This window comes from Aphanomyces invadans (assembly GCF_000520115.1).
Source record: "Aphanomyces invadans strain NJM9701 unplaced genomic scaffold supercont1.53, whole genome shotgun sequence".
Lineage (NCBI taxonomy): Eukaryota > Oomycota > Saprolegniomycetes > Saprolegniales > Verrucalvaceae > Aphanomyces > Aphanomyces invadans.
In genome coordinates this window covers 418,883-431,819 of record NW_008580198.1, presented here as the reverse complement: position 1 = coordinate 431,819, position 12,937 = coordinate 418,883, and the positions used below count along the sequence as shown (strand labels likewise).

At 55.4% G+C, this 12,937-nt stretch overlaps 2 protein-coding genes across 2 annotated transcripts; both read left to right on the top strand.

Moving 5' to 3' along the window:
- Positions 1-1,091: 1,091 nt before the first annotated feature.
- Positions 1,092-6,677, top strand: H310_13583 (hypothetical protein). The gene is made up of 2 exons (XM_008881136.1): positions 1,092-4,246; positions 4,302-6,677. The coding sequence occupies exons 1-2, from the start codon at positions 1,129-1,131 to the stop codon at positions 6,614-6,616; spliced, it is 5,433 nt and encodes a 1,810-aa protein (XP_008879358.1). The 5' UTR covers positions 1,092-1,128; the 3' UTR covers positions 6,617-6,677.
- Positions 6,678-6,687: 10 nt separating this feature from the next.
- Positions 6,688-12,921, top strand: H310_13582 (hypothetical protein). Its single transcript, XM_008881135.1, has 2 exons — positions 6,688-9,725; positions 9,774-12,921. The coding sequence occupies exons 1-2, from the start codon at positions 6,719-6,721 to the stop codon at positions 12,119-12,121; spliced, it is 5,355 nt and encodes a 1,784-aa protein (XP_008879357.1). The 5' UTR covers positions 6,688-6,718; the 3' UTR covers positions 12,122-12,921.
- The last annotated feature ends 16 nt before the right edge of the window (positions 12,922-12,937 follow it).

The window sequence follows — 12,937 nt, the reverse complement described above, 5'->3', positions numbered from 1 at the left end:
TCAAATGTCTATCGCGTGGGATGTCAACATCTTGGTTCCACAGGTGCCACCATTGCGTGGCCGACGGCGCGTTCGTGCACGAGTTGGTTTGATAGTGGTCCAAGGCTATCTCCTTGGTTAATGTGGCGCGGACACTGAGTGGCCGCACTGGTATCGCCATTGGGATCGGCGCATTGCGCATGTTGTCAACCCCCACTCTTACTAGGAACACACACTCTCGAGCTGTCGAACGCGCACAGGGGACTGCTCCTTCCGTACCGAGCGATTCCACGCTCGGACATTCGTTTGGGCATTCCACGATTACGGCAGCGCGCGTCCAAGAGTTGGTCAAGCCTGGACACTTTGTCGAGTCGGACGAGCCGCGTCGACTGCACGTTGGATCTCCTTGACCTGTCGAAACCGCCGCCAACCGTCGCCGAGAGCGCCTTCGTGTCGGTGTTTCGAATTCAAGTACAACAAGAGATTTGCTGGAAGGCGCGCTGGGTCTTGCTCTCCCAAATCGCCGGAGTCGGCGACGTCGAATCGTCATCGAACGTGACGATAAAGTGTTGGCCATGGGCGGGGCCAGTGCGTGGATGTACCAAAACGACAACACCATCGACCCCCGCGCCGGCCCCCACCTTGACGTTTTCCATGCAGGGACGGTGGGAATCCGGTCGACGATGGGCGGCCATCGTGCTCCAACTTGGGGGGACGAATCGGTTTCGTTGCGTGCAAAACCAACACGGTGGCTCCATCGCTGTTGGGAGTTCCGTCCTCGGATCTATGTCAGTCGTGTCAAAGCAGCATTATGGGTGCAGGAGCCACACGCAAGATTGTGCGATTTCCGCAGCAGCCAGCAAAGCCAACAACTTTCTGAGCAATACAGTTTATGTGATTCTTCACAAACTGCACACTTTGCAAGGTCGATCAGGTCGGCCAACTCGCCGGCCAACTTGATTGTGTTGATTGCGCATGGATGCATCGGTACGGCCTTCATGCTAGCGTACTTCAGTGCTATCTCGGCCATTGGCGCGCAGCGCAAGGAGATCGATCGAGTATTCCCGGGGTTTCATCGTGGACGTTGGTGGTTTTGCAATTGGCTTCGGTTACGACAGTCCTCCACCCCTCGATGCAACACAATACACGATGCTATCGTCCGTCGCTCCAGCACCTGGAGCCGTCGCACGAGGACATCGTGGAGACGAGCCCCCGTCGTTAGTTCGACGCTGGGTCGAGTGCATTGTGTTTGCGATCTACCTCGGTGCTTCCTTGGCATTGGCGATAGCTTACAACCACGTCCTTGTCCCATCGACCGCCAACGATTTCTTCTGGTTTCATTACAATGCGTCAGTTCAAGCATTCCTCATGGACGCCATCAACGCGCTGCACTCCATGTCGAGCGCGCCGACGCTAATCAGTTTGACGTCGCCCATGTTTGCCCAAGATCGACCGTACGGTGCCGACACGACCCTGCTGGTCGAGTGCCAAAGGTCATACCCTCGGCATTTGTTGTACACTCTTCTCACCGACCTCGAGTCGCACATTGAATCGATGCGGTCAATGCAAGCCGTCAACCTCGTGTGGGTGCCGACGCAGTACTGCTGGGTCGATTTTGCCAAGGCGTGGGAGCTCGGGCACACGTCTCGGCGCCAACAACGATGCGTCAACCGATACACGCGCAACGCGGCCATGTACTTGGAAGCAATGTTGCGCAACACCGACATGAAGCACTTTATGGCGGCCCTCGGTGGTCCAGACGGCGAATTTACGGTTGCCATCCATCGCGCGTTGAACAAGTCTGTGGCAGGTCGGTCGTTCATGGAGCGCCTCGTGGTGGAGCCGTGGCTGACCGTGCCCGACGAAGCATCTTACTGGCGGAACCAAAACGCCACGGAGTGGAAGCTCCAGTACATGAACTGGAAACAAACCGGAAGCTCCGACACAGTGTCCATCAATTCGGCCTTGGGCTATGTGTACAACATGTCGGTGAACGTGATTCCGTACAGCATGATGGCATTTCAATGGACGACGTTCAACATGTACGCTGAATTTTTCAACGATTTGTATGCTGCCCAAGCAGGAAACTTCAGCTTGATTCGATCGGACGAATACTTTGGGGCAGAAGGCATCGAGTCCAACGTGTACATGGGTGGCCTCCTTCAAGACGCGATACATGAGCTCTTGGGACCACTCAACTCGATCGACTTGTATTTGGTTCCACTGCCTTCGCCGTTGGTGGCGCTCTACCGGAGGTTTCGGTCGCAAGCGTACTCGACGGTAACGTTGGGGGATGGATCAAACGCGCTGCAAACCATGTGGCTGGAAATGGCCCCCAGCATTCGCGTGATTCCGTCGATTCAGGCGTGGAAAAATGACTCGTTGGTGTTTCTTGGCGGAAGTCCGCTGTGTACGTTTAACATGACCACTCCGTTCTTGCAGCAAGAATGGGGCTTCGATGATCTCTGCGAATCACCAACCCCACTGGAAAGTGTCTTGACGCGCCATAGCGTCCTCTTTGCCGTCGCGATGACCTCTCTCTCGTCCATGCAATTCGTTCAAGCCTCGCGACTGTCCAACATTTGTCTGTGGAGCGACGACGCTCTTGCTTGTGAATCCACGTTGACCAACGCACACGCGCTCGTTGATGTGTTCCTTCCTCGCTTCAAAGAGGAAGAGGCAGCGACGTCGTTGGTGGCCCAAGTCGAAAGCGCCATTCAAGCGCTTTCGGTCGAGATCATTCAATTTGCGTCCGTGGTGGAATCGGGACAGCCTGTGCTCTTGCGCCAAGTTGTCCTGGACGCCACCGACCCGTTGATAACGTTTCTGGGGTGGAATTACTTGTTCAACTGGGTAACGTTCACGCGCGAAGTCGTCTTCTATGACGGCGATGAGGCATCGCTCAATTTACTGTCGTATCAATACACGACCAACTTCAAACTCCAGCCGAACCTTGATCAGTTGCCACGCAACGTCGGCGGGTTGCTCATGTACGGTGTGTGGTACGTCAGCTTTGTCCTGACCATCGTGGCTGCGGTCCTGCTTTTTGTCGTCCTCGCGGCGGGGGTCCACGACTCGAGTCGCAACATGCTTCAGTTTCATCGGGTGGCCAGTTTCACGTGGGTCGGTCGGCCCCTATTGCTCCTGCGCGGTGTCACAGCTATCGCTTTGGTCAGTTCTTCCACCACAGGACTGACGTCGAGGCATGGCGTGACATGGCTGGAGCACGTCCCTCGATCAACGTGGCAGTCGCTCCTCGTCGCGAGCGAAGTCACGTGGCTGTCGTACATCATGTCGGACGTCGGGTTGCTCGTGGCGGAAACGTATTCAACGTGGACTGCACCTGTGAGTGCTCTCATGTCGTTTATCGCAGTCTTGGTGCTGGACGTCATGTATCCTCTGGACTTGACGGTCAACACAAACAATCGGACGTGTCAAATCATTGACTTGGACGCCAACGTGTTCTGTCAAAGTGCCGCGATATACAGCGGTAGCTTTGAACGCACGCTGGCTATAGTTTGCGCCACGATTGGAAGCTGGCTCGTGTGTACTGCGTCGAGTTACTCCAGGTTACTTTGCCACTGGCGATTCCGGCCTCAGCAAGACAGCCACGTGTTGTACCCTAGGGCGTCGACAGCCTTTTTCGCTCTTAAGTACAACGATGGCGGACGCAGTTGGTTAGACCACGGGTCGCAAATCATGTGTGGAATCTTGCCTGTCCCCAAGATATCTCGTGGAGCTCTGACGTGGCACAAGCATTACGTTTTTTCTGTAACATCGTGGCTCTTTGTCGATCTCTCTTCATCGAAGCCAAGGCAAGTCGCTGTCGCTAAACTTGTTCCATTGGAGTCCACAAAGGCAGCCACCAACACGGCGCAGTCGACTCGTCAACCCAGTCAAAGCAATGTCGCGACAACTGTGTCCGCAAAGCAATTCTTGTTTGTCGTGGCCGCGTTATTGTATGTCGGTGTCACCTTGGTTAGTAGCGTGATGTATCTCGGCGTCCTGCAAGGTCGTCTGTCCAACGACGCATGGTGGCGAGGCTTCAACTCGACGGGGGTCCATTATTACTTGGCCGTGTTGGCGAACAACCTGCCAACAGTGTGGTCCCAGCCGTCCGTTCGCACAGTATTGGAATTGGACCAAGCCATGTACAGTCTCCGCGGGTTCTACAACATCAGCACCAACAATGAGATTGCCTTCTCGCCTGCCTACGCTCACGCAACCACCTATCACGTGTTCCAGGACCTTCTCGCAGTTATTACAGGTGCGACAAAGTCGTTCTTGTTGCCTTCCTCTTTGCTATTCTATTGCTTGACTAGCTTTGCGCAACATGGACGGGTGCCATGCTCCGTGGATTGCCACGCAGTATTGTTGGGTTGATTTTGAAAAGGAGTGGGAATTGGCCAACACCCTACAACGCCAACGTCGGTGTGAGCGCCACGACTCGCGAAATGCCGCTGTCTTTTTGGAATCAATCTTGCGCAATGTTCCAAGGTCCGAATTCTTGGCGTGTTGGGGTCACTCGTTTCAAGTGGCGATTGCCAACGAGTTGGAGGTCTCTCAAGCGGGTCGGTCGTGGCTATTCGCAACGCTCAGCGTGACTTTGTCGAGTGAAGTTGACGAAGTCAGCACGTGGCGCAGTCACGGCCTCGACTCATTTCACACGCAATGGCAAAACTACAAGGTGTCGGGGATATTGGAAACCATCGACGCCGTCAACGCATTCGGGGTATCGTACCCGCTGACTCTTAAACAATCGAACGGGACGTGGCGGTTTGAAGCGCAGACAACGTTTAAAATGTACTGGATGTGGGGCAGCGACCTATGGGCCGTTGGCCAAGCCACCAACCAATCTTCGGTGATATCAGGACGGTCGTTGGTGCGGTCAAGCTCCCGGTATGCCTTTGCCAACACGTCCATGACAAATGTGTTGGTGCACAACTCGACACTCATCGTGCCGTTGGTATGGTCTGCCCAGTTATTTCAAGACACGTTTGGGCCGTTTGGGTCTATCGACATGAAATACATCGCGATGCCAGCGACCGCCGCGTCCTTCCTCGGCGAGTTTCACCTGTACCTGTCCAAATTGCTCTACGCCAACCAAAACGCCACCGACGACTTTGCCCTAATTCCCGCCCGCACGTACATGGCATACCTTCCACCACAATGGACCCCAGACAACAATTTCTCGTTTGGGGGAGGCAACCCGCTTTGCACCACAATAGGGCCCGCGATGGAAAAGTTCGCCTTTGCCTACCTTGACCTGTTGTCGCCCTGCTCGCAAATTGCAGTCCGAGAAGGGTCGTATGTACCCCCCGGAGAAGTGTTTTTTGCGATTGCTGCGGCGCGGACCATCAACTCCACGATATCTCCCAGTGGCATGTGTGATCAAGCGACCGAGCAAAGCAACTGCAGACGGGTCATGACGACAGCTTGGCCGTATGCGATGAAGTACTTGAGTCAATCCTTGTCCAGTCAGTCAGCGTTGACCGTTGCCAAGACACTGCACCAGCTAGACGTGAACCTGTTTCAATATGGGTTACACCAGGGACGTCACGTCATCACGACAGCCAATGCGTTTGATATGACCATTGCCGGAGGGTTTTGGGGCTGGAGCTACCTCCATCAGTGGGCTGTCGGCCAACGTGAAGTCGTGTGCTTGACAGGGGACATTGCGTCTGTCACGTTGCTCACTGCCGTCGTCAAGAGCTCAGCATGCACACTCAATCCCGCTGAGATCCCGCACAGTTTGTCCTTGTACTTTATGCGTGGCGTCCAGTACGTGACGATAATGTTGATGATGGTGGCGTCGGTCGTTGTCATCGCAACAGTCGTGGTCAGTTGGGGGAACGTCGAGCCGTGGAACTTGTTCAAGATAAATCGTGTCGGTGGCATCGTCTGGGTCGGGCGACCACTCCTCTTTCTTCGAGCGACTTCTGCCATTGCATTGCTCAGCACGGGGTCGCTGGAACTTGAAGTCATGCCGACGACGCGACGGACCAAGTTCAGCTCCCCACCGCCCACGACAGCCTTTTCCGTCTTGGAAACGTGTTTGATATCGGGCGAAGTATGCTGGCTCACATACGTTCTGAATGACATGCTGACCGTGTGGACGAAAGAAAACACAAAGGGGTATGCATGGCGCAGCTCCCTCCTCCTGTGGCTTGTCGCGTCCATTTTGCAGGTTGTGTCGCCGCCGAACGTCTCCGCTACGCTGCAGCGGCAATGTCGCACCGTGAACTTTGATTTGCAGATGGTGTGTTCATCCGGCATGATTGCGATCGGCAACAGCTCCAGGTTTGCCCACCTTTTGTACCTGTCGCTCGGAAGTACTGCGGTCTGCTACGCTGTTGAGAAGTATCGTCGACCCAAACTCCCCCCCTCAAGAATCCCGTCTCTGCTTCTGTACTCTTTGTCAGTGTACACGTTCCCGTTTGTGAACTGGACCGACTCTGACGGCCATGTGTACTTGGATGCGGCCAGCGCCTTCCTCAACGGTCTCATTATGGTGCCGCTTAAGGGCTTCAAGTTCTACGTCCTGGACATCAAGACGTGGCGAGTGTTCACCATGCCCATGTCCCAGCACCCCCGCTTTAAGCGTGCCCTCGTCTTACCGCCAGAGCAGTCAGCGTAGTTGGCTAGGCTGTTCGTATCAATAAAATGTGGCCAAGGAATGAACCCGCCCGTTCACATCGTTACTTGGTCGTTACAGAGATCGGAGACCTTCCGATCGGCGATGCATGCTGTGCGGCCGTCGCCGCCGGCGCACTTGATCGCTGCCGCTCGTCCAACGTACTCCAGGCGGCACTATTGCATGGCTACGTTGAGTCTCCTTTATCTCGTTGCGAGCGTCATATGGTCGTGGTTGTACGTGGTGATGTTGCTCGAGTTTGCTCAAAACGATGCGCTGTGGTGTGAGCTCGACGAATCTGTTCAGGGATGGTTGATGGAAGCGATGAACGTAGTTGATCTCGTCGCAGATGACATTGATGTCCTCAGCATCGACTTGACGTCCCTCTCATTTGCCGTCGACGAATTCGAGACGCCGCACGCTGTCCGCCTCTGGCCAACGTACCCACGGAGACTCCTGTATACCAAAGTGCTGGAACCTGCGCTGGCCATCGCGTCATGCCGACAAACGAGCCCGCGGGACCTCTTGTGGATCAGCACCCAGTATTGCTGGATCGATTTTGCACACACGTGGGAAGTCAGCCATACGCTTAAACGCCAACTCCGCTGCCGACGCAAGTACGCAAACAATGGTGCTGTGTACTTGGAGGCGATCCTTCGCAACACCAACATGAACGTGTTCCTTGACACCATGGGTGGCCCAAACGGGATCTTCACTGCTGCAGTCGGGCAAACTTTGCAGCAATCGGCCGCCGGTCGGGCGTTCCTGGCCGACTTGACTTCGTTGGACAAGCTAGCGGTGCAAGACGAAGCAGCGTACTGGGCAACACATAACATCACGCAGTGGATCCCGCAGCTCCAGAACTTTATGCAAGTCGGACTATCCAACTTTATGACGATATCTCCAGCGACTGGACTCTACAACACAATGTCAACGGCCATTTTCCCAAAGTTCGCTCGAACGGCGCAATGGACGACATGGCTCATGAGCCTTCCAGTGTTTGACGACATGACAACAGCGTCAGTGTACAACCGCAGCATCATTCGCAGCGACCCATCGTGCCTTTGGGATGAATTTCCATTGAGCGGCTATGACGTTGGCACGAATCTCTTGTACAGCACCCTCGGGCCTCTCTACACGGTGGACTTGTACATCACCGCAGTACCGCTGTCATTGAGGCGCCTGTACCGCATGTACATCAGTGTCTTGCATGAGACTCGATGGCGAGATGAGGCAGTCAGCGCCATCTTCCAGCTCATTGATTCGTTTGTCGTCCATTCGCCGCCAATCCGGTCGTGGCAGGAGTCGTCGGTGGAATTCCTGACAGGCAATCCGCTCTGTCCGTCGTACTCGCAGACGACGCCGTTTCCGTTGCAAGAGTGGTGGTTCGACGATACGTGCGAAGTGCAAGTCCCCCTTCGAGTGCCGCTCAATCGACACAGCCTACTCTTTGCAGTGCTGGCATCGATTTCGACGTCGCCGGTCGAGGCGAGTGCAATTTGCTCCAGCGCTCGTGACAAGACAGCTTGTTTTGCCGGCATGTCCAGGGCGCGCCAGGTCGCGGACACAATGGGCCACCCTCGATGGAATACATTGGTGCGCGAGGCGAAAACGAGCATTTCGACGATTGAACTTGTTCAAATCGCGGTGGCTTCCGTTGCGAACACCTCAACAAAAGAGCCCCACCTCCTGCGGCAGACACTTGTGGACGAGAACGACCCTGTATTTACGTTTTTGGGGTGGAGTTACCTCTTCGACTGGGTTGAAGGAAAGCGCGAGGTGGTGCTCTTTGAGGGCGACGTTGGGGCATACCACCTCATGTCCCACCAATACGAGTTGTCCGTGGACATGCCGCCCATTCAAGGAGAGATCCCCCGCAGCATTGCGCTTCTCTTGAGTTGCGGTGTCGGATACATCAGCATCGTACAAACTCTCGTCGTTGTGTACGTGGTGGGCATCGCAGTCGTCAACCGCCTCGAAATCTCATCGCACAACTTGTGGTACTTTCATCGAGTCGGGGGGCTGACCTGGGTAGGTCGGCCACTCCTGTTTCTCCGAGGGTACACTGCGCTCTTGGTGCTGAGTTCGGCACGTACGGAGCTCCAGACACAGCACGGACTGACGAAACTGAGCATCCGTCACCGAACCGTGGTGGAATCCATGCTGCTGGCCGGTGAAGTGACGTGGGTTGCGTACGTAGCTGCAGACGTCGTCCTTCTGAAACACCAATCCTGGCTGGCTGCGCCACTGAGCAGTGCGGCGGTCTTTGCATTGGCGTTGGTGCTTGAGCTCACCGAACCGATTGTTCCGATGGTTATCCCGACGCAGGACTGCCGCTATGTTGGAGTCCATGCCGGCCTCGTGTGCACACGAAATACTGTCCTCCACGGGGACGTTGCGCGAGTGATATGGATGTTGAGCGGCAGCTTTGCCGCGGTCATTTTCTCAGCCTCTGTCGTTTACTCTGCCAAATCACGCTTCACTAAGTCGATTCCACATGCCCACGTGTGGTACACGGGTGCCGCCTTGGCCTACTTCGACCTGCACAACATTCACAACCTGCCCATGGGCGAAGTGTGGCTCGATCAAGCGTCCAACTTTATGTGCGGCATCCTCGTCCTCCGGCTGAGCGCCAAGTTATCCGTGGTCCTTGACATCAAGTCATGGCAGTGCTTGCGTCTCCGCACGCAAGCCATTGCACGACGGGGAACATATTGCTCGTTGAAGCTAAAACCGCCCCAAACACGACTGTCCGTGACCACGCCAGTTCCCGCTCAGTCCACCTCGACCCGAGCGCCTGTTCAGCTTGTCGTGATGGGCTTTTTGTATGTCCTTGCGACCCTCGGGGGCAGCTGGTTGTACTTGTCCGTTCTCACAGACAAAATGTCCAACGACTTTTGGTGGGCCAACTTTAACACGACCGGCGGTCATCACTTCCTAGCCAAGTTGCTACAACGTGAACAGGAGCCCAACAGCACGTTTCACCTGGACAACGTCGAGAATGCACTGGTTGGAGACTTCAGTGGCCCGAGTAACAACGTGCCGATTTATGCGAGTCAAGCCACCTTGTACAAGCACTTGGCCCTGCGGCATCTGCCCAACGTCGTTCAGGGTGCGTGTGTCCAGTTCTAGCGCACGTCTAACGAAAGCGACACCATAGGCTTCCGCCAACTTTCAGGATGCATCGCGCCGTGGGTCGCGGCGCAGTATTGCTGGGTCGACTTTGGTCGCCAGTGGGACATGGCCAACTCGGCAGCGCGGCAACGACGGTGCGACTTGCGTCAACGTGAAAATGCGGCTGCATACCTGGAACCGCTTGTTCGAAACATTCATAGCCACGACTTCTTTGCGTGTTGGGGACAAGCCTTTGACATTGGAATTGGTCGTGAACTACGCCAAAGCGCCATGGGGGTGGAGTGGCTGATGTCGGCCTTGAAAGAACCCCACTTGTCCGTCGAGAACGAAGTGGCGTATTGGCAATCGCATCATATTTCGACGTACGTGGTTCAATGGCAAAATTATAAACTCGCTGGAATCGTCAATTCGATCGTGGTGGAGAATGCGTTTGGTGCAACATATCCGCTCACGTTTCAGTCGCGCAACGGATCGTGGCGCGTCGCGGACTCGACGTCATTGCGGATGTACTGGACGCTGGCCAACGATCTCGTGCACGTTGCAACATGGGCCAACACCACGGACGGCCACGGCGGGCAATCATTGATCCGACAGAGTGCCAACTTTGCTTTCATGAACTCTTCCATCACGACTGTCTTCCAATCGGCGTACGGGCTCTTGGCGTCGGTCCCTACCAACGTCATGGGATTGTTTCAACACCATGTTGGACCGTATGGGTCGGTCGACATTTCGTACGTCGCGCCACCTACGGCTGTGGCGGTGTTTTTCCGGCGCATTGAAAAATACGTCCAAGCAACCCTGTTCGTCAACGCTTCCGCGTCAGTGGCGCATTCCAAGCTCCCCGCCGGGTGGTACCAAACAGTAGTCCCGCTCGCGTGGCAAAACAGCAGTCTCACGTACATCGGGGGCTCTCCCCTTTGCCCGAACGCGATGGTCGAAATGAACTCTCCGTACCCGTACTGGGACACGACTGGTCCTTGTGCGTTGGCGATGGTCGAAGAAGCCATGTATGTGACGCCGTGGGACGCGCTTATTGCAAACATCGCGGCGGGGGAAATCCTTCCCCGAGATGCAAATGTGACGTGCTTGCATACTTTGCAGCCAGAAGACTGCTTCAGCGTTCTCGCCCACACGACAGAATTTCTCCAATCTTTTCTGCCCGAGGTGTGGGACCTCATGCGCGATGAAGCCCGCCAAGTGGGACCACTTGCTCAGGCACTCAATGTGAGTTTGTTCCAGTTTGCCATCCAAGCGGGCGAGCCCGTCGTGGCCCTAAAGAACGTATTTGCCTTGGACGACGGCGACTTTGGGTGGCAATTTTGGATGTGGTGCTACATGCACTTGTGGTATGTGGGCCAGCGCGAAGTCATCGCGCTCGAAGGCGACTCGGGATATGTTTTGTCCGTGATGTCGACGGCCGTCAAAGTTGACACATATGCCTTGAACGCGCTGGAAATTCCCCAGAGTTTGGCACTGTTTTGCATGCGGGGGGTACAATACGTCACCCTCGCCCTTGTCGCGGTAGCCGGGACGCTGCTTGTATATATCGTCACCAATCGAGGTCATGTGGAGCCGTGGAACTTGCTCAAGTTGAACCGCGTCGGGGCACTTGTGTGGGTCGGCAGACCTCTCTTGCTCCTCCGAGCTGTGTCCGCGCTGTGTCTACTTAGCACGGGCCAAATGCAGTTGCTCCCGTCCGCGTCTGGTTTGAGTGCTAAGTTTGAGTGCCCCTCGACGACAGGCTGGAAGTACATGGTGCAATCGATCGTCGTGTCGGGCGAAGTGTGCTGGTCGACATATATCATACACGACATTGGGTCGATCTGGACGACGCATTACACCCGCGCGTATGCGAGCAAGAGCTACCTCGTGGTGTGGGCAGTCATGGCGATGATTCAGGTCGTGGCTCCCATGCACATTAGCATCACGCTTGAACCAACATGCGTTCCGTACGAGTTTGACTTGTATCAAGTGTGCACAGTCGGGCGAGTCGCCGTCGGGAGCGTCCATCGATTCGGGGCTGTGATCGCGATGGAGCTGCTGTGCATCTCGTCGTGTTTTGGTCTGAGTGTGCTCTACTTAAAATACAAAGTCCCGGACACCGCCCCAGACCTGCACAAGTCGCAAACGCTGTTTCTGTACTCGCTCGCAGCCCAAGTCTTTGCCCTCGACAGGTGGCGCGTCCATGACGTGCTGTACTTGGATAAGGCCAGCGCACTTCTCAACGGCCTCGTGGCGTTTGAGTTTCGACAGCATTTGTACATGGTCGACGTCAAGACGTGGCGACTCTTTTGCACCCCCAAACCAACGTCGCGAGGGCTCCACCGCGAACGAGTCGAGTATTGTCTCCCGATGGCGTCCGAATGGCAGTGATACAGGCTCCCGGTCGAGCGCTTTCGGGCTCACCCGTCTCACCACGATATAGCGAGTGGCCAACTTTCCCCATTTGTTCGAGACATGTGTCATGCACAACGTGGACTAGTTCTCCAGGAAAGATCCTTCTAATACATAGTGGGCAGTCCGACGTTGACTTGCGTTGTCGCGTGAGTTCACCTTGGAGGGCTGTTTCCACGCTAACATGGCAGCAACGATAGTCGTGCGCCAGCGCGCAGTGCGTGACGTCAGGGCTTTCAAGACCTGGGACGGATGTCAGGTTTACAGCACACCCCACTTGTCGACAGAATGGGCAGTAGAATGGCTTCACAAACATCGTCAACGCTCCACTTGCCACGAGAAAGGCTGAGGATGTGTCGTCGTACGTACAAAACGGACTACCACTCAAGCATTCAACCATTCTACTTCCAAGAAGAATGGGTCGGCGTTATCTGGACTCCCAACAAGAAATCGATCGAGTCAAGGCGCCTTGGTTTCCCAGAAGATGGAGATCACCGCAGCGAAGAACGAATGGTGCAGACGTCGTAGCGAGATGGGGGCGCTCAAACCAAATGGAATCGTTGATGGTGCATTGAGCAATCGAACCAAGTGGAATCGTCGGCAGTACACTGACTAAACACTCAAACGTCCACCACAAACGCACTGCAGACAACGACACGTTCAACGCGAAACACACTTCATCGAGGCAGTCGCGACAAGGTTTGGGTAGTCTCGAGTCGTTCACGGATGTGAACCATGGCGCTCCATCGCGTGTGCACATCGCCGTGGCCGTGTCTAACCGATCGATTCAACTGT

Coding starts and splice junctions, on each gene's coding strand:
- H310_13583 (XM_008881136.1), top strand. CDS start 1,129: ATGCTATCGTCCGTCGCTCCAGCACCTGGAGCCGTCGCACGAGGACAT. Junction 4,247..4,301: donor CCTTCTCGCAGTTATTACAG/GTGCGACAAAGT, acceptor TTGCTTGACTAG/CTTTGCGCAACATGGACGGG.
- H310_13582 (XM_008881135.1), top strand. CDS start 6,719: ATGCATGCTGTGCGGCCGTCGCCGCCGGCGCACTTGATCGCTGCCGCT. Junction 9,726..9,773: donor TCTGCCCAACGTCGTTCAGG/GTGCGTGTGTCC, acceptor GCGACACCATAG/GCTTCCGCCAACTTTCAGGA.